A 21,445-nucleotide genomic window follows, 5' to 3' on the forward strand; every position below is an offset into this window, starting at 1 on the left:
TGTTCAATAAAGTTGTATCCACATTCTCACCCACCCTCACTCCCCCTCACCTTCAGCTCATTGTCCAGATGCTGGAATCTATCCTTGGAGAGCTCTAATCCTCTCTCACCTTCCTATTGCCCTGGGCCTTTATCTGCATATAGTGCTGTTCAGGTGTAGGGTAAGGCTGTGCTGAGTCCTGCTCAGGGTTGCAAATTGTCACAAAGTATACTGACTGCCATTAAAAAATAGGGCTAAGAATGACAGTCAGTAAAGTCAGGAAAAACACTGTAGCTCTCAGTAAAAACAATAAACAGCTGCAGCTTGACTAGAGCTCCCACCGACAGAGAACTGAAGTGGTACCTGGTGTCTGAGTGGGAGCACAGCACCCTGCAGGGAATGCTCTCTCAGTCTAGTGCTCCTGCTGCAGTGTCCCAGGATGCTTGTAGTATGGTTGGGTTGCAGGTAAGCTGCTTTGAGGTGTCTGTGCCCGGGCAGTGGGGCACAGACATTGGGGTAGGGTGGGGGCTGGGCTGAGGTGGACAATATGGTACAGGGTGAAGTCCAGAACATCCGGGTGTGGGGATAAGTAGGGGACCCCTCGTTGGAGGGGACAGCAGAGTGTAAAACCATTGTTGCTGTCAAGCAGGGTTGCCAACCCCCAAATTTTTTTTATTGCAAGGTTTTTACTGACAATCAATTTTTTTTTTAAACGTGTTTACCATGGTTGACGCAAAGAGTTAAGAAAGTCTGACACAGGTGAGCATGTTTCTTGACACTCATTTCCTCTTTGAAATCTTAACATATATCTTGTGATTTTTCTTTTTTTTGCAAAGATAGATAGATAGATAGACACATGCATATCTCCAACACTTTCAAGTAGCCCTTGTGATTCATTTGGCAGATCAAAGCACACTAAAAAACTGGTTACACAGTGCACAACTGCGGACCCTCATATCCAACTGGTTACAGCACTGCGCAACTGTGGACCCTCAGACCCATATCCCCACCCACTGCCCTCCTCAGAGGGTCTACTCCAGAAAAAGTCTATGCCAGACCCCTCTCCACCAGATGAGGTCTGCCATTTCTTTCCAGCCATCCTCTTCTGTCTTCCTGCAGTACCAGGACATTTCACTTAGTCCAATTTGAATACAGTGCTCGACTGTGGGGTCTGAGTGTCTGGTTAGGAGCAGGCTCTCCTGGATCCCTCCCAGGAGAGTGTTGCATCAGATAAGAAGGGGTGGAGGGCAAGGGAGGGTCGCTGGTGCAGCAGAAGCCAGCCTGGCACAGGTTTCTCAGCTGGGTCCTGTTGTGCCACTTGATCCCTGACCTTCAGCTGGGATCCACGTGCTGCCGAAGAGGAAGGCAGGCAGGCGGTGGAGTGGCGGGCGGGGGGGGGAGGGGATTTGAGCGGTGGTGGTGGGCAGGGAAGAAAGGGAAGTGGCAGGGAAAGGCAGCAGTGGCAGGGGGGGTGGGGGTGGGAGACAGTGGCAGTGAGCCAAAGCGTGGGACACCGGGTCTCAGGGCTGGTGGCAGCAGGAGCCAATTGGGAACCACAGGGGCCGGGCTGGCTCCTGCTGCGTTCTGCAGTCCTGGCACTGCAGCTGGGAGCTGCGCTCTGCCGAGGTGCCTGGCCGGGCTGGCCCCCTCCATGCCATTGCGTGTGGTTTCCAGCTGCAATGCTGGGACCGCAGAATGCTGCCGCCGCTATAGCGGTCCACGTGCCTGCAGCTCCCACGCTGGACGCAGCTGCCTCTCCTACCTCCATCTGTGCGGGTCAGTGGTGCACAGCGTGGAGCCCCTGTGATAGAGGCAGCCGGGCAAGGTGCACTTCTTGACCCCTGGCTGCAGAGGTGACCAGAGCCGTAGCCCTCCAGGTGCCAGTGCCTGCGTGGGGCACAAGCTCCCTGGGCTCCCCACCCACCATCTGCTGCTCCAGGCAGCTGGAGCTACACACCATGTGGGGAGTGTGTGGAGGTCCCCACACTCCCCCATACTCTACATACCTTACACACACACACCCTAACCCCCAACCCCTCCACATATACACCCCCACAACATACCCTATACCCCCCACACAGACCTCCCTACACACACACAAAATATAAAAGAGTGAGGCTTTATTTTTGAGTTATTATGCAGTCCCGTCTATATACAGTACACTCCCTAATGAGGTCTCTATCCCCTAACCTGTGAGGTCTGCTGCCTCCCAGGGGCTCGCATCCGGGATGTGGCTGAAAAGATGCCAAAACTTCTTTGGCCCTCCAACCACTTCCCCATGCTGCTCATCCACATGGGCACGAATGACACAGCCAGGAACAATCCTGGGTCATGAGACAGCACAGGGCTCTGGGGGCTTGGCTGAAGGGGTCGGGGGCCCAGGTAGTTTTCTCCTCGGTCCTCCCCGTGGTGGCCCACAGATACAGGAGGGATAGATGCAGAGAAGTAAAGAGAAGACTCCGGCGATGGTGTTAGTGCGAGGGCTTCAGTTACTTCAACCATAGCATGCACCTCAGGGACTGCGGCTTGTTGGGAAGAGATGGCATCCACCTCCTAGCCAAGAAAAGCTGCTTCTCCTTCGGCACAATGGCAGACCTCCTGGATAGGGCTTTAAACTGGGATCACTGGGGGACAGACCAGCAGCTACTAGCACAAGCATGAGAAATGGCAACCTCAAAACCAACGTCTCAGGGTACAATAGGAAACAGTCTCTGACACTGGCCAATGCACAGACTATCCCACAGCTCATCAGGAAGCCTTGGGCCTCCACTGGCAGGCTTTGTTTGCTTGTACACTAACACCAGAAGCATGGGAAACAAGCAGGAGGAACTAGCCCTCCTGCTAACCAACAATCAATATGACCTCATAGGGACTACAAAGACCTGGTGGGACTCCACCTATGACTGGACCACAGGCAAAGGGGGATACACCCTGTACAGGAAGGATGATGTTGGGAAGAAGGGTGGAGGAGTTGTTCTCTACATGAAGGAACATTGCACCTCCCTAGAAGTGAAGTTTGGAAACAAAGGAGGATGACTTGAGACCCTTTGGGTCAAGATATGGGGAGAACACAGGGAAGGGGTAGGACCATAGGAATTTATTACAGACCTCTGAACCAAGAGGAACATCTCAACCATGAATTCTCTAGAGAACTGGCAGAGGTTGCATGCTCTCAGAGCATGGTCATCATGTGTAACTTCAACTACCCAGACATCCTGTGAAATGAACACTCAGCCAGATCCGATTGCTTATAAAGCTTTCTCACGCTTTCTATCTAACTCAGGAAGTGTACAGGTTGACGAGGGGCAAGGCAGTCCTAGACTTGGTTCTGGCCAAATGAGATGATCTACTGAGTAACCTGAGGATCAAGGGGAAACTGGACAACAGTGACCATGAGATAATCACTTTCTCCATGTACCATAAGTCAAGGAAATCGACCAGTAGGGTAGAAATCCTTGATTTTGGAAAAGCTGATTTTCACAAGCTCAGGAGACTGGTTGGCGAGGCCCTGCGGGACAATGGTCTGAGGAGGAAGGGAGTACAAGAAGAGTGGCTCTTCCTCAAGGAAGTAATCCTAAAAGCTCAATGGAAGTTGTAAGAAAGGCAGCAGAAGAGCTCAACAGGGAAGTCACGGACGTCCTGAAATTAAAATGAGAAGCCTACAAAGGATGTAAGTCTGCAATAACTACCAAAGAGGAATATTCAGCAACAGCCCACATCTGTAGGGAGCAGATCAGGACAGCAAAATCACAAACTGAATACAAATTGGCAACCAGAATCAAGGACAACAAGAAGTCCTTCTTTAGATATGTAGGAAGTGAAAAAAACAAACAAACAGCAAAAAAACCCCTCAAGGGAAGCACAGGGCCCCTGATAAATGAAATGGGACGGCTGATAACCGACACTCAGGACAAAACCAAACTCCTGAATGAATACTTCATGTCAGTATGCCACAAGTCCAAGGTGTTAGCCTGCTTGACAGGATACAGGATGATCATGGTGGGGGTGATCACCCTCCCCTACTTGGCATACATCTTGTGCAGAAGCACCTACAAAGGCTAAATACCTACAAGTAAGCAGGACCAGATGAACTACACCCAAGAGTGCTAAAAGAACTGGCCGATGTCATTGCATGATCTATGGCTAAGTTATTTGAAGACTCATGGTGCTTGGGAGAGGTCCCAGAAGACTGGTAGAAGGCCAGCGTGGTGCCTATTTTTAAGAAAGGAAGAAAGGAGGACCCAGGAAATTGCAGGCAAATCAGGTTGACCTCAATCCCCAGTAAAATCCTGGAGAAAATTATCAAAGAGCCCATCACTAACAGGCTAACAGAAAGTAGTATTCTGAATGGCAGCCAACATGGCTTTGTCACAGGCAGGTTGTGCCAGACCAACCTCATTTCCTTCTATGATCAGGTAACTCTCCACTGCATACAGGAAATGAGGTCGATGCCATATGCTTGGATTTCAAAAAGGACTTTGGAAGGTGACCGGTGGTGTCCCTCAGGGCTCAGTACTCGGACCAGTGCTTTTCAACATGCTCACCAATGATTTGAAGTTGGGTATTAAAAGCAAACTGGCAAAGTTCGCTGACGACACCAACCTATGGGGAGTGTGGTCATGGCCCAGGACAGATTGGAACTACAGGTCAACCTGGACAGGCTTGTGAAGTGGGCAGACCTCAACCTGCTGTTGTTTAATACAGAGAAATGCAAAGTACTCTTGTGGTGGGATAGTAGGGGGTGCTACTACACTGAGCCACCCACCTCACGTGCCTAACCAAAACCATGCTTCAGGTGTCTCCCCTGGGGTGCTTACATCCAACCGACCCCATAGCTGTAAGCCTGGGGTAATCACTGCCATCATGTGAGCTCTGGCCTCCGTTAGGACTCTGTGGCGCCTGGGGTAGATAGACCCTGCAGACCTTGGGGGTGCTTTTCCCACTGGTAGTATAGCTGGTATAGCCTGGAGCCACCCAGAATGGTTTCAGGTAATAATCCACCGAGCTGTGCTAGGAGTGTAAAGGCCTGTCCCTCCTCTCAAGCATTCGCAGCTAGGTGTGCTAGAACAGATAGCTTTCATGAATCTGAGCGAGGGAGACTGGGGAAGGAGTACAGGATAGAAGAGTATTAGAAAAACAACACCTTGAGCAAAACAGAATGGGCTCGTTGGCCCGTTTGATACATGTCTACTTCGCTTAATCCTAAATTACTGGCGAAATTTCAGGTAAGTTACTCACATGTCCATCCACAGACTGATGGAGGTCTGGAGTCCTGCTTGTTTCAGCATCCCCAAAAAATGTCTGTCTCTCCCAAGAGAGAGCAACCTCTTTTTATCACTTTTCTGACCTCATCACTAAGCTCCAACCAAAAACCAGGATCCTCAGAGCACGGCTGATGCAGGCTAGTTAGCTGGAGCAACATCAGCAATGCCCCCACCCCGGCGGAGAGACCAGTGCCTCCCAAATATCTGGGCAGGAAGCTGGAACAAAGGAAGACCGAGTCCCCCGCTCCCACTGGCATCACCTAGGAGACCAGGTGGATCCAGCAGCCAGAGTTGGAAACCAGAGGTGGGGCTGGGCAGACTCCAAGAAGGGAGGCCACCAAGAGAAAAAGGTTTTCTTTACAGCTCCATCTGGGGAGAAATAATCCACAACACACTTACAGGCATGGCAGTGCTACGCTTGCCAGCACCACAACTGAGCGGGACTTGGGTGTCATGACAGACAACATGAACACGAGACACCAATGTGATGCTGTAGCTGGCAGAGCTAATCAAACACTCCCATGCATCTGCTGAGGCATCTCGAGCAAGTCTAAAGATGTCATCCTCCCGCTCTACTTGGCCTTGGTGAGACCGCAGCTGGAGGACTGCATCCAGTTACAGGCGCTGCACTTCAGGAAGGATGTGGAGAAGCTTGAGAGTCCGAAGGAGGGCCACGTGCAGGATTAGAGGCCTAGAGACCAGGTCATGTGAGAGAGGCTGAAAGACTTGGGACTGTTCAGCCTGGAGAAAAGACGACTCAGAGGGGACTTGGTGGCAGCCTATAAATATATCACGGGAGTCCATCAGGGCCTGGGGGAGCATCTCTTCACCAAGGCCCCCCAGGGGAGGACTAGAAATAATGGGCACAAGCTGATTGAAGATTACTTCAGACTGGACATAGAAAAAAACTTCTTTGGGGTTTGAAACAGGCTCTCCCTAAAGGTGATCTTCGAAAAGTGTCTTGATGCCCATCTTGCTGGGGTCATCTGACCCCAGCAGTCTTTCCTGCCCAAGCACAGGGGGGCTGGACCCAAAAAAATCAGTAAGGTCCCTTCCAGCCCCTAATAACTATGAATCTGTTACTTGTGGGGCTTGATTAGAAAGGACTCTGTTATAGAGAAAGGAAGGAGGGCGGGGGCAGCTGGCAAATGGTGCTGCAGAGTTGTGACAAGGGGCTGAGAAGCAAAACTGCCAAACTGGGCTCACGGGGTGACAGTAGCAGCTTCCTGCAGACTCCAAAGGGCATGTGCAGGCCTGGGAGCAGAGTGATGTGCTTGGGAGGAAAGGGAAGGTCAAGGTGGAAGGCAGGAAATGCTTCCCCAGCCATAAACGGCTTCCTTCTTGCAATGCAAGAGCCTCACACACCACAACCCTGGGAGCAGGAGGACTAAGCTGGGAGGCAGTCGAACAGTCCCTGTTCCTGGGTGGCATTTGGACCCGGGTGGCACTTGGACTCAGTTGTCTACAGGAAGGCATCCTATCGTGAAGGCACTTCACCTGACCCTGGAAGCACTGGCTGCTTTTAGAGAAAGATGGGGATGGCACAGGCTCCAAGACAGATGCAAAGATCATCTCCTCACAGGTTTCCCTGGCATCTGGGCTGGCATCTAGCCGAGATATTTCCTTTTAACTCCTTCCCCTCATCAAGTCTTCAGAGAGAGAATTTGTGCCCTTTGGGCTCTGCAGGGCCCTAGCAGAGGGGAATCATGGGGGAACTCTTGCTGCAGTCCACCAGCATGAGGCTGCTTGCCTGGCTACAGACACTGGCAGGTGCTGAGCGGGCAGACATCCCAAAGCCCTCCCTACTTTGCTGGCACAATTATGGATGATCCTGGATGTGGATGCACTGGTGCTGGGCCACAGTAGAAGAGTGGGGGAAGCACTTCCCACACTCTGAGCACTGACATGGTTTCTTCTCTATGTGGACAAGCTTGTGCCGGGACAGGTGGGAGGACTGAGTGAAGCTCTTCCCACACTCCGAGCACTGATGTGGCTTCTCCCCTGTGTGGATGCGCTGGTGCTTAACCAGGCTGGATGACTGGGTGAAGCCTTTCCCACAATCCAAGCACTGATGTGGTTTTTTCCCCTGTGTGGATGAGCTGGTGCCGGGCTAGGTCGCAAAATCGGTTGAAGCGCTTTCCGCAATCCGAGCACTGATGTGGCTTGTCTCCCATGTGGATGAGCTGGTGCCGGGCCAGGTGCAAAGATCGACTAAAGCTCTTGTCACACTCTGAGCACTAATGTGCCTTCTCCTTCGTGTGAATGAGCCGGTGTTTGGCCAGGTTGCAGGACTGGCTGAAGCTCTTCCCACACTCGGAGCAATGATGTGGCTTCTCCCCCGTGTGGATGACCCGGTGCTGAGTCAGCCTGGAGGAGGACGTGAAGCTCTTCCCACACTCCAAACAGTGATGTGCCTTCTTCCCTGTGTGGATAAGCTGGTGCTGGGCCACTTGGGAGGACCCGCTGAAGCTCTTCCCGCACTCTGAGCACTGATATGGCTTCTCCCCTGTGTGGATACACTGGTGCTTAGCCAGGCCAGAGGACTGAGTGTAGCTCTTCCCACACTCTGAGCATTTATGTGGTTTCTCCCCTGTGTGGATATGCTGGTGCTGAGCCAGGCCAGAGGAGTGAGCGTAGCTCTTCCCACACTCTGAGCATTTATGTGGTTTCTCCCCTGTGTGGATACGCTGGTGCTGGACCAGGTGGGAGAATCGGGTGAATCTTTTCCCACACTCCGAGCAGCAATGTGGTTTTTCCCCCGTGTGGATGAGCCGGTGTCTGGTCAGGTAGGAGAAATAAATGAAGCTCTTCCCACAGTCTGAGCACTGATGTGCTTTCTCCCCTGTGTGAATAAGCTGGTGCTGGGCCAGGCTGGAGATCTGGGTAAAGCTCTTCCCACACTCTGAGCACTGATGTGGTTTTTCCCCCGTGTGGCTGAGCTGGTGCTGGGTCAGGTGGGAGGACCGGCTGAAGCCCTTCCCACACTCCGAGCACTGATGTGGCTTTTCCCCCGTGTGGCTGAGCTGGTGCCGGGCCAGGTGGGAGGACCGGCTGAAGCTCTTCCCACACTCTGAGCACTGATATGGCTTCTCCCCTGTGTGGATGCGCCAGTGCCGGGCCAGGTGGGAGCGCTGAGTGAAGCTCTTCCCACACTCCAAGCACCGAATTGGCTTCTCCCCTCTGTGGATACGGTGGTGCTGAGCCAGGCCAAAGGACCTAGTGAAGCTCTTCCCACACTCTAAGCATTTATGTGGCTTCTCCCCTGTGTGGATATGCTGGTGCTGAGCCAGGCCAAAGGACGTAGCGTAGCTCTTCCCACACTCTGAGCATTTATGTGGCTTCTCCCCTGTGTGGATATGCTGGTGCTGAGCCAGGCCAAAGGACCCAGCATAGCTCTTCCCACACTCTGAGCATTTATGTGGTTTCTCCCCTGTATGGATACGCTGGTGCCGGGCCAGGTGGGAGAATTGGGTGAAGATCTTCCCACACTCTGAGCACTGATGTGGCTTTTCCCCCGTGTGGATGAGCTGATGCTTGGTCAGACTGGAGGACTGGATGAAGCTCTTCCCACACTGTGAGCAATGATGCGTCTTCTCCCCTGTGTGGATACGTTGGTGTTGAGCCAAGCCAGAGGAGTGAGTGAAGCTCTTCCCACACTCCAAGCACTGATGTGGTTTCTCCCTTGTGTGCATGCACCAGTGCCTGGACAGGCTGGACAGCTGCCTGAATGTCTTCCCACACTTGGTGCAGCAGTGCTGCACACACTGGTGCTGGGACAGGTCTTGCCAGCAAATGAAGTTCTTCCAGCATGCAGTGCAGCGGTGTGTCTTCGTGCCCAGGTGGATGTGCTGGGGCAAACACAGGGAGAAAAAATGGGTGACGGCTGTGGCGGCACAGTAGGGTGTGCTACTACTCAGAGCCACCCTCCTCATTGTGCCAACCCAAAAACCGAGCTTCAGCAGTCTCACATGGGATGCCTACAGCTGGATGTCCTGCTTCCTGGAGAACACCCGCAAGCCTGGGGTAACGTTGCCACCATCCCAGCACTGGTCTCTGATGGGGTCTGTGCAGCACGAGGCACATAGACCCTGCAAGCCTTGGGAGTGCTGTGCCCACTGGTAACATTTCTGGGTGTCTTTCAGCCCGAAGCATCCCAGGATAACCTCACAAAGGACTGACGGTGAGCACCCAGGGTAGAGGGGCAGGTGAAGCTCTTTCCACACTTGGTGCATGCAGGGGGTTTTTCCCTGGTTTCTTATCTTGTGAAGAGCCAAGAATGATGAACAGTTAAAGGTTTTCCTGACCTTGGGGCAGGGGTAGGCTCTGCCCCTCTGCTTGGCAGGGAGCTCCTGCTTTCCTCTGAGCCACTTCCCAATGCCTTGGCTGGGATGCAGTGCATCTTTCCAGCAGGTCTTTAGGTCTTTCAGCTCCACAAAGTGTTCCCTGCACCCAGGGCTCTTTCTAGGCTCTGCCCCTTCTCCACTCTCATGCTCAACTGCAGATGGTACCTGGTTCACTGCCACATTCTCCTGCTGGTTTTGTGGCCTCCCCTGACTCGTGTGCCACTGCTCCTTTTCAGGTCTCCAGGAGCCAACCTCACCCAAACTCCCTAGGGAAGTCCATGCTGGCTCCAGGTCTGCAGGCCCTTCCACAGGAGGCTGCTCCTCAGCTCTGCTCAGCAGCCAGGCACCTCCTGCACAGGGAAGTAAAACTCCAGATTAGTCCCTGCCCTGCTGGCAAAGGGCAAACACTGCTATGTCTTCTGCTGGGATGGACCTCAGAGCAGGCCTGGACCTAGCGCTTGGGTTCCCTCAAGAAAACAAGGTCTTCCTGCCAAAACCCCAAGTGCTGGGGGCAAGGGAGGGGCAGGTCCCTGTGCCCAGCTAATGTTCCCTACTCGGTGGAGTTCAGAGCTGGACTCTCAGGGTTTCTGGCCCAGCTCTCAGGCCTCTTACCTCAGACCCTGCTAGCACAAGTACGTACAGGACATGTGCGTCAGGACAGTGCCTGAATAGCGCCTTGCTCTAACAGCCTGAGGAGGAGGGGAGGACTTACAGCTGTTGCTCTCTTCTGAAAGGAGCAGGGTTATACTTCCTGCCTGCTTCCAGAGCAAGGTCTGGTGCAGGGAATAAGCCCATAGACCTTTCCTCCACTGACAGGTCTCAGGTGGCCTCCATGTCACAGGAGTCTGCACCGGGTCTAAGGCAGAGACATGAACCCAAACCTAGACTCAGTGCTGAGTTTTGGGCTTCATGACACTCAGGGCTCCAGAGATTAAACTGAAAGGTGGCAATTTTGGTGCAAACCATGGGGGATTCACTTCCACCCACAACTTGAAAGCTTCTGAATCTCACCTGTGCCATGGAGCCATTTCATGCAGCCTGAGACCATGATGAAACACTTCCTGGGTCCTAGGTCAACCTGACCAGGGGAAGCCAGGGAAAGCATCAGCTTCTTTCTTGCCCCACACTAATGGCTACACAGAGCCTCTGCATACCATGCTGGTTTCCATGTGGGACTACAAATCCCATCATGCTCTGGGAGATCCTGTTACACAGGTATGGCTACCTGGATCTGAGGAATCAACTCTTACGTTGTTAGTGAAAATGGAAACTTAACATCGTAGCAGCCCAGGGAAACCAAATCTGAGTCGAAAAAATCAAGACAGCAAACCTGACTGTCCCCTAAAATCTGTCATTAGAGGGAGAAGAAAGTAACAGTTACTTGTCTCCACATTGCTGAATTTCAGGAAGTGGGAATAACACCTGCCTGGACACATTACACCATAATATACTGTGTTTGAGGTCAGCACCCTGGAATGGTAGCACAGGGCAGGTCTGCACTTTCCAGGATCCCATGGGGCTCTGGGCATGGAGCATTACTGAGAGGGGAGTAGGGAGGAGGGCCACAACTCACGTGCTACCAGGTCGTCTGATCTTGAGATTTCCCCACAGTCCTCATCATCGCAGACCCAGAGCTCCACTTGTCCTTGCTGGATGCTGCAGATTAAGTCAGGTGCAAGACCTCGATATCCTGTTTGGGGCAGTGGTTAAAGAGGGTTTGTGACTGGATACTGCATGCAGAATAACCAGCTGGGATTTGGGGAATCGATCTGATGAACATAACGTTTCTATTAGGGCCTTGATGGACATGGGAAAATGGGCATTTAAGGTGAAAGACAAGCCACTACAGGCAGAAGCCGTCAACAGACGATGTTGCTTGTCACCCAGGTGGTGGAGGGATTGTCATAGGAAACAAAGCACCAATCACTCCTGGTTTAGAAAGGGCATTAAAACTGACAGGGTCACCAGGGACAGGCAAATGGATGTCGTGATCCGTGATGTACTAGGGAGCAGAAAGATAAAACTTTTACACTTTCAAGGTACCAAAAAGAAGAGACATTGAACACACTTATGTATGGATAGACGAGCGAATTGGCCGTCAACAATGATGGGGGTGGGGACGGAGCGCTTCCACCCACCAGCCCGCACTGCCGCCACCTCCCAGGAGCAGGGCCCCCGCTCCATCCCCTCTGTCCATAACGCTCTTGGAGCATTTTGACTGGTTGTTTCAGAGTGCTCCAAGACCCTCACGGACAGACGGACGGACAGACGGACTAAGCCCTTTATTATATTAGATTTAAAAAATGCTACCAGTGTAATTCAAGCAAAAGGAGTGAAAATGAGCTTAGTGAAGGTTTAAAATGAGACTGGAGCCAGTGAAAGCATACAGGACAAGTGGCTGACAATGCGACTTCTTTGGGAAGAGGGACCCATTCAGAAAAGGAGGCATCAGAAAAGCAAACTGACCTAGTAAAAGGTAAGTACCTCAACCCTGCGCACAATCCAGAACAAGCCCCTGTATTAGAGATACTCTGGAAATGAAAATGGTTTTTACTAGGTCTTGCAGATAGCCCAGTTTTTTTAATCACAATGATGGGCATCTGGTCTGCAGAGGGTTTTCAGCATGAGTACAAGAAAACTTTTGAGAATGGCAGAGAGGGCTTGAGAGCACAAGTCTTAACAGAAACACAGCAAAGCCAGAGAGTCTGGTCTATGGAGATGAACATGTTAGGAAGGGATGTGGACAGACGATTCCAGTGACCCCCCAGAAGAAATACTTCAGTTACATCACGCGTACATATGTCACTAGAGGAAGAATTGAGGAAATGCACCAGCCACTGCTGTAGCAACAGGGGCCAATAAGACTTTCTGTTAACTTCTGCTGGGTCATAATGAGAGCAGAAAGGGGATTTAGATCTCACAGAACTGAGCATGCTAGGATTGTTAAATGTGCTTGGAGAGGACATGCTAGGCCAGGCAGGGAGGAAATCAGAATAATTCTCCAAGAAACAGCAACTGGAGAGGATATGCACACACTGAAACGGCAAAGGGAAATCACGCTGGCAAGAAACTGCTGCATATGGAAGAACCAGGAGTTATAAGAATGGGGAAGACGCAAGTGAAGGCGGCTGGATCAAATGAAGGTGGATATATCAGGTTGAAATGTGAAACCAGCCTGATCACTGACAGAGCAGTGGGGACGAAGTGGATAGAAAGGTTCATGAGGATGAGACTGTTGAAACACAGGGAGACAATTACAAAACTCCAGAGCTCACATAGCTCCAAGGAGAAACAAGAACTAGAGCTTTACCCAGGGAAATGAGGGTGTTGAAATTCTTCAGCATCTGGTCCTGGTAAAGCACCTTGTCGTCATCTTCCAGCAGCTCCCACTCCCTCCGCGTGAAATACACGGCCACGTCCTCAAACACCTCCCGGACCTGCAGTCACAAGCATTACACCATCAGTGTCTCCCGTCCCACCTGCCTCCAGCCCCCACAGCCCTCTCTGCAATCACTCTGTGCTACAACTAATTGCAATCTTAGCCATGACAGGTACGGGTACACCATTCCCCAGTCTTCAGCTGAAACGTGATGTGGATGCCGCTGTGGACACACGAGTTCACGCGTTGGCTTCAGCCCAGCTCATCACGTTCTGTTTGCTTGGGAGTGCGGACAGGGGACCGCGGCTCTGCCCCGGCTCCCTGCAGGGGTGACAGCCTGGCCTGCAGCAAGGGCAGAGCTCAATCCCCTGCCTGTGCGCCGCTGCCTGGAGCACGCAGGCTACAGATCAAGACCCTGCCTTGGCTCCAGAGCAAGCTGCCCTGCTCTGCCCTGATGCCTGCCAGTACAACTGGGGCTTGTCTCCATGGCAACCCCACCCTTGAACTCTCACAGCACAGCTGGGGCCGGGGTCGCCATGGAGACCAGCCCCAGCCATGTGGGCAGGGGCTGCTGGGAAATGGAGTCCAGCTGCCGACTGGATCGGCTACTGTACCCACTCCTGCGCCAATGCCAGCTTTGTGCATTTGCAACCTCCACTACCGCAGGCTTGTCTCTCTTCAGGTCTTCTCCACTCCTCACATTCCTTACAGCACCCCTGGCTCCTCCTGGGCTCTGCCCCAGCTGTGCTCCCACCCACGACTGAACCAGGTGCCCTGCTCACCTCCCAGCTCTCCTCCTGCTTTGGAGGCCTGCCCTGCCCCCTCTGCACTTGGCCCGGCTCAGGTGTCAGGGACCTCCTCTCCTCCAGTCTCCCTGGGGAAGTCCTCTGCAGCTCCAGGTTTCCAGGCCCCGCCTCAGGAGGCTGCTGCTCCGCTCTGCTCAGGGTGCCAGCACCTGCGGGTGGGAAGAGAGTGCACAGGTTAGCCCTGGTGCTGCTGGCACCGGGAAAGCCCTGCTCATCTCCTGGACTGGTCCGGGACTAAGGAAAATGTAGACTTCAGAGTGTGGAAGAAGGGGGAGAACAAAGACACAAAATCCCAGGTCTTCCTAACAGACCTCCATGGGATGACACTGGAGATGAGCCCCAACAGCTCTGTCCCAGCGTGGGGTGGTGAACACACCACGTCAGAGCCTGCTGGGAAATTGCTCCCTGGGAAAGAAGCTCGAGGGATGCCTGAGGTTTTATCAGCGTGCACGTTTAAGGAGGGGGAGGGGAAATGCAAGGCCAGTTTTGTAGAGGGCACGTGAAATGTTTCCTGGAGAACAAGAACCGCTGATGTGTTGGAGCGCTGACCCCATCAAAATGTTGCAGCAGAGAGATTTCTCCACGGAGGGACGCTGCCTCCGGCTGCGGGAAAGGGTCGAGCCAGCGCTCCTTCCCTGCTCCTGGGGAAGGGCCTCGTCTGGGGCACCAGCCTGAGCAGCTGTTGTCTGCTGACACCTCCCCGGTCTCCTCGGGTCCAGGGGACTCTGCAGCAGGACAGGCGCGTGGCTGCTCCGGCCAGGACTCACCAGGCTCCTGCGGTGCCCCTGTGGGCTGCATCGTGTCCGACGACACGTCCTCGACCTTCACACTCGGCGTGACCTGGGGACGGGATAAATATGTCACCAGGGAGCTGGGATCTGGGAGGGACGGGGCTGGGAGGGAACATTTGCGGAGCACATGACCGCTGTCTGGCAATAACAGGCGTTTCCGAGTGCAAGAACTCGGGTTTTGAACAAGGGCCTCTGGTCCGGGACATCTTCTGAACAGACAGACTAGCTTGTTTCAGGGAAAAGGGTCTTTGCTCACCACAGCAGGCGGCCAGGAACTGCTCCAGCACCACCAGCGCCAGGTCTGCTCCTTGCCGCGGCTCCAGCCAGCCCCGGCACAGCTCCCGCGGCCGGAAGCGCTGGCGCCAGGCGCGGGGCGGGGAGGGCGGCCCGGTGCCGCCGGGGGTCTGCGAGGGAGCCCGGGCCTCAGGCGAGCCGGCGCCACGCACCTCCCGGGCAGGCTCCCCGGATCCGCCTCTCCCGCCCACTCCACGCCCCGCCCCGCCCCGCCCGCGGCACACACCCACCGACCCCCCCTCCGCCGCCCTGGGCAGGCCCAGCGCCCCCCGCCGCGCCGGCTGCTGACAGCGGAGCGTAGACCCGCCTCCCCGTTAACCCTTTGCTGGCAGGGGCCCCCAGCCAGAGCCGCGCTCGCCGGCCCGCCCTCCCTTCCGCTGTGATAACAGGGCAGAACTCAAAATATTTTCTAGCTGGCACAGACACCTCGATTGGTGAGGGATCTGATAACAAGGGAGAGGCAATCACTTGGAAAAGGGAGCTTACTCATAATCAATTTAGAGTAGTTGGGCTCAGGGTGTACTTGATACCAAAGCCAAAGATGAGATTAACTGTATTGTTATGTCTCAGGTGGCCCCAGTCATGAGTTTGCCTTCTTGGGCAAAAGGGCACTGATATTATAATTTAGTCATTTGAATTTTGCACGGAGGTGCAGACAAGCTCTGTGTCCAGCAGTGTGAGAGAAAAGCCAGTGTCTATTCTCTTTTAATCACACAGTTCCGAATCAGGTTTCTCACTGTAGACATCCCTCTCCCCCTAGTCCCTACGTTTTCAAGTTTCAATTTTAATAGAAAAGACAAGTGTGGCATGTCAACAAGGGAAGTGCCCATTTGACAGCCAGGGCTCCTCCAAAATGTGCATAGCCCGGCTCTGGTCTTGGGGTGTTCCTGACACTCGATTCTGCTGATGCTTCCCTGCCTGTTTTGGGTTCGAATAAAAACACCCGAAAATACCTTCCTAGCTGACACCATGGCTTGCACAAGTGTACCAGGCTAGAGCTGATCACACATGAACATCCTCTGTAAAAAGAGACCAACGCACACAGTAGTGAACCTGTTTCAAGGGAATATCGGTGCATGCACACGGTGACCCACTACGTTCAGCCCTGTTTGGGTGAGACCGGGATGTGGGCTTTCAATGTGGGATGTGGGGTCCCTGATGGGGTCTGCTCCATGCCTCCGGGCGAGGGCAGGAGCTCTGATCTCTCAGGAAGGGGCTGCCCCTGCCCCTGCAGGATGGGGGAGAGAGGTTTGGGTCTGAAGAACTGCACCCACCCCAGTATCTGCCCAGATTCGCACCACAGGTCTCTACCCAGTCCTGCCGGGATTCACACGTGCTCCCTGCAGGAACTCGGTGAGCCTTCCCCATGAGGCGCAGCCCACAGCCCAGGAGCTGTCTTGGCCCTGCTCATGGCAGCCCCGAGCAGACAGAGGCAGTCCCTGCGGCCCTGCCCTGAGGGCTCTGAGCTGGCTTTTGAGGACATCAGCCCCTGAGTGCAGGAGCTGTGTGCGTGTTGAACGTGCAGGCGATAATCTGCGGTTGTTGCAGAGCTGCTCATGGCAATCCAGGCCGCGTGTCCCTGGGTGTTCACAACGTTGTCTGCACTGGCCAGGCTGGCAGATCTTTCCCAGACTTGTGGCCTGGAGTCCTTTATTTCTGCGTGCCCTTGGACAGTCTTCCAGAGCCTGTGCCTTATTGGGGGTGCGCGGTAAGCGTGAGAGCAGAGCACTTGGGGCATCCCGGCAGCCTCTTCTGCAGGGGAGGGCAGCTACAGCACAAGCACCGTGAAAGGTGGGACTCCCAACGTCAGCAAAAAAATCCTCTGCTACGAGCTGCCGAGGCCTGAGCGATTCTGGTGAAACAGAGGCATTTGGTAATAAAAAGAGGCACTTGTGACATAACTCAGCTTGTTCTTGGTGGCCAGATGAGAGACAGCTGAGAGGGGTTTGGGGAGAGGGACTTCTCTGAGGGTACGAGGGCTCCCCAGAAAGTGCCACAGAAAGGAGGCGAATACAGGAGCGTGGGCATCTCAGCCTGAGGAGACAGCAGGGGCAGTGCCAAGGCTGCTACGAGCCAGGGGAGCCCTTGGACTAGGATGCCAACTATAGCCCAAGGGCTGAGCTGGGAGTTGTGACCCCGGAGGGCACATCCCTTTGGGCCAGGCAATGAGTCCCGGCCTCCTGCCCTCTCTGGGGTAAGGTTTCAGCAGCACTTGCTGAGCTTGTTCTGTTTCCATCGATGCCCTTTACATCACTGGACCGTGTGCTACGTCCTGTCCTGCAGGGGCAAGCTGCCCAGCCCCTGGCACCCCCTGAGGCTGCATGTCAGTGCCCCTCGCTGTGCTAACATGAGGGGCAGGGAATGGGACACTCTTATTTTTAAATTAGATTATATTTCTATATATATACAGAGAGAGTTATATGTATACATCCTCTACCATAAGCTTTCCATCGCACATCTTAAAACTGCATTAAGAAACCTGAGCTTCCTGTTACAATAAACTCACCCAATCCCCTGCGCCCCCCCACCTCCAATGGCAATGGGACGCTCGTCCTTTCCTGTCTTGTAGGCTCCGGGTCCATTCTGGGTCTAGTGACCAAATCCCTTCCTGCGCCGTGCCTCTCTCTGGACCATTTGTGCAGGATGTGCTGGCTCCAGTGGGGGCCGCCGGGCACCTCGTCTACCCTTGCTTCTCGGGCTAGCACCCCTTCACTTTGCCTGCCATACTGTGTTCTTATTAGATCCCTGGAAAGAAAGGCTGCCTCAGGGATCCCTGACCCCGCGCTGCTGTTCAGGTATCAGCGCTTGGCATTTTATTACAGGGCTCCAACTGCCTCTTTCACCACTCCCGTCCCTTCCAGACATTATCATTCAATATGCCCTGCTCCTGGGCCTGAGCCCACTCTGGACACACCTCGGCTCTGCTCCTGGGCCTGTTGAAACCACCAGTGCCCCCGTCTCAGCCCTACCACAGCTCTGAGGCTGCCTCGTGACCGCTGGGAGTGCAGAGGAGCTCCGTCCACGTCAGCATCTCCTGCAGCTGGCTCCGTGCTCCTGAGCAGCCTGTGGTCAGGGCTCCTGGTGGCCGCCAGGCTGGAGCCTCTGCAACCTGGACAGCGCTCCCCGGCCCTTTGAATGACAGACTGCTCCATGTTTTGAACACCCCCAGGTGCAGATCCATCAATTCAGTTCCTTGGGCTCTTGTGTGTCTGCTCCGGGATGGCTGTGCCCTGGGCTGCCCCCAGATCCGTATCAATTCAGGCACTATGCAGACCTCCATGGGGCCAGGGAAGAAGAAGGTGGGATTGTCCCACAGCCCATCCCCAGGCACTGACTCTGCTGCAGGAGGGAGAAGTGTGCGCTGGAGCCCTGCTGAGCCTGGATCTGCCTGCAGACAGATGACACCATGAATGCCGCATGCCCTGGAGGCTGGGGGGGCATGGTGAGCCCCTGGCGGCGGTGACACTGTCAGGGTGGGAGCATGGTGGCAGTAAGCAGGGAGCTCTTAGAGGCGGCTGCAGCACTGTGGGTGTCAAGGATGTGGGGGATGGCGAGTGCCAACCAGTGACCACCCGCAGATGCTGCCAGTGGCGATCGTGGACTGCTCGCAGGTTGAGGGGTGGCGAGCAGTGACCGTCTGCAGGCACCACCGGCAGTGTCAGCAGCACCTTTTCATAGGAGGTGCACCGCCACGCTCAGGGGGTACATGTGCACCCACGTGCACCCCCTACATGTCGCCAGTGGATGACACTGCTCAGTTCTGATGCTAACTGGTCCATTTGGTGGGGCTGCCCAATCTCTGGGGCTGGGACAGTGTCCTGGGTTTTAGTATAGAACCACTGGCACGGCTGTTCAAGCACTCATGGCACTTGGGGCAGGTCCCGGGAGACTGGAAAAGGGCCAATGTGGTCCCTATTTTCAAGAAAGGAAGGAAGGAGGATCCGAATAATTATAGGTCAGTCAGTCTCACCTCCATCCTTGGAAAAGTCTTTGAAAAGATGATGAAGGATCACATTTGTGGGAGTCCAGCAGGAAAAATAATGCATCAGGGAAACCAGCATGGATTTGTAGCAGGTAGATGATGCCTGAGCAATCTGGTTTTGTTTTATGACAGGGTCACAAAACACTTAGACGCAGGAGTAGACTTGGATGTCATTTTCTTGGACTTTAGCAAGGCCTTCGATACGGTATCTCATCCCATTCTCATAATAAATTAAGAGGCTGTGACATAAATGTTTACGGGGTCCGGTGGGTGGCAAATTGGCTTGGGGTCACACTCAGAGAGTGGTGGTAGATGGGTCGATATCGACCTGGAAGGATGTGGGTAGTGGTGTCCCACAGGGCTCAGTCCTTGGACCTGTACTCTTCAATATCTTCATCAGTGACTTGGATGTGGGGGGGGCATGTACTCTGTCCAAGTCTGCAGACGATACTAAATTGTGGGGTGAAGTGCACACTCTGGAGGGTCGGGAATGACTGCAGGCAGACCTGGACAGGTTAGAAAAGTGGGCGGTACACAATAGGATGCAGTACAACAAGGACTGGTGCAGTGCTGCATCTAGTGTGCAAAGATATCCGGCACATCTACTGGCTGGGAGTGACCCTACCTCTCAGCAGCACGGAAGTGGAAAGGGATCTCGGAGTCATAGGGGACTCCAAGATGAACATGAGTCGTCAGTGTGACAAAATCACCAACAAAACTAACTGCACTTTATCATAAATCAGGAGATGCATGACAACTAGATCCAAGGAGGTGATACTTCCCCTCCGTGCAGCATTGGTCAGACCACAGTTGGAGTACTTCGTCCACGGGGTCGGGGGGCCAGACTCAATGATCTGTTGAGGTCCCTTCCCACCCTAGCATCTATGGATCTATGAATGTTTTATTTTTTGCGTGGCCAATTGCCCCGGCGGGATTATTTTTATCGAGGTAGTTTTGCAACCTGTATTCTCACACAGGCAAAACCGCCGTTGTCCCTGGTCTGCCGCAGTTTGTCCACCAGGTGCCCCTTGGGTTCATTCAGAAATCCTTGCAATTTCTGTTGCAATGTGGCCACTGCACACCAGATGGAAAGGATCAAAATTGTTGTGTTCATAAATCAGGTTAATTAAAAATGCTTTTTGTTGGACTGAAACCTTTTCCAGTGAGTGCATTTCCTGTTAGGACGCAACACTGGGGCACTGGAGGGACTTGGGCGGGGGCTCACCCAGGGGACCACCAAGGTCCCTGCAGGAGACAAGACACCCTGCTCTTTGCTGGCAGCTCACCACTTCAGGGCAGGGCACTGTTGGGGCAAGCACGCATCACTGGGACACTGGTGTGGGGGCCCCCTGTCATTTAGGCTTGTGTCGTTGTAGTGCGCAGGTTTGTTATTACCCTGAAATAGAATAGTTTTCTGATAGCATACTGTTAGGTTTACAATAATTTGGATTATTAAGAAGTATTAGCTTTACAGCTGAATACAAGGCATGACCTGTGGCCTAGCAATGCAGCTGACCACAAGGCAAAATGATAGCTAAGCCTTTCCTTGTGTCATGTAATCATTTTAACTGTATTAAGCATTTTCTGAGTTAAAAAGTGGATCTGTGTCTGTGTGCTGAAAAATCAGCTACAGCAAGAAGTAAGATAAGACAGGGAAACCATTGTTCTGGTTACACTGGTTGCGTCCTTGAGAAGTATCTACTACTGTGTAAGGTTTTGCTAACATATAATGTTACTGTTACTTAAATTTTAGCTTTTAAAAAGTGCTAGTTCAGCTTAATAAAAATATGCTGTTACAAAGATTTGTAAAGCACCGCCCAAGTATTGCTTTTTTTGTTAACCATGTTGCCTTGCCTTGTTGTAATAAGTATAAAAGATCGCCTCACCCTTGAGGGGGGGCCATTTTGCCTTTTGCTTGCATTATGGTCTTTGCTCAAACAAATAAACAGCTGTCTTTCTTTACCCGTGTTGTCTGTCAATCAAATTACAGCTAAACAACAAACCTTAGGGAGGTTTCTCCCACCACATCGTGAAGATCCCATCGGGATGGGCGTCCACTCGATTTTCCCAAGATTAAATTTCCTCCAGCCCAGAGATGGCTGCAGGTCACCCATCCGGGGGGCAGAAACAGACTGATTTTTGGGGCCCAGCGTCTGGCACATCTGAGAAACTGGCAGGAGCTACAAATGGGAGAGCTCCCCGATGTGACAGTGCCGGGCTCCAGAGACGTCTCAGGCCATTCGGCGGTAGGTAAGAGGCACGGGAGATGGGGCGATGCTGGGGCTCGAGGGTGTAGCGTGTCTCTGCCCCTGGGGAACAGGCGAGCAGTCAAGAAGCTACTCGCCCGCAGGGCCCAGACTCCAGTGGGTCCCAAGCCACCTGCTTACACAGACAGCCTGGGAAGGTCGAGGCTCTCTAGCCTACCCCAGATGTGGGGTATGCACCACAGCGTCGCAGCACGCAGGGTTACGGGTGGTCCCAGGCCATCCAGCGAACCCCAGTGCTGACCCCACCTTGCTCTTTCCCAAAGCCAGATGCCCCTTGCCCTGAGACCCTTTGTCCATGGCTGCACCCATTTCACATGTCGGGGAAACCGAGGTGCCCCAT

At 53.6% G+C, this 21,445-nt stretch overlaps 1 protein-coding gene across 1 annotated transcript; it reads right to left on the bottom strand.

The window, feature by feature from the left end:
* Positions 1-2,084: 2,084 nt before the first annotated feature.
* On the bottom strand, positions 2,085-15,034 carry LOC132245824 (zinc finger protein 345-like). Its single transcript, XM_059718911.1, has 7 exons — positions 14,819-15,034; positions 14,539-14,611; positions 13,748-13,920; positions 12,897-13,023; positions 11,160-11,276; positions 9,752-9,936; positions 2,085-9,091 (listed from the first exon to the last, which is right to left on the bottom strand). Exons 2-7 carry the CDS (start codon positions 14,567-14,569, stop codon positions 7,481-7,483), a joined length of 2,244 nt encoding a protein of 747 aa, XP_059574894.1. The 5' UTR covers positions 14,570-14,611; positions 14,819-15,034; the 3' UTR covers positions 2,085-7,480.
* Positions 15,035-21,445: the final 6,411 nt, after the last annotated feature.

The sequence above is a fragment of the Alligator mississippiensis genome, chromosome 15, assembly GCF_030867095.1.
Source record: "Alligator mississippiensis isolate rAllMis1 chromosome 15, rAllMis1, whole genome shotgun sequence".
NCBI classification, from domain to species: Eukaryota; Metazoa; Chordata; order Crocodylia; family Alligatoridae; genus Alligator; species Alligator mississippiensis.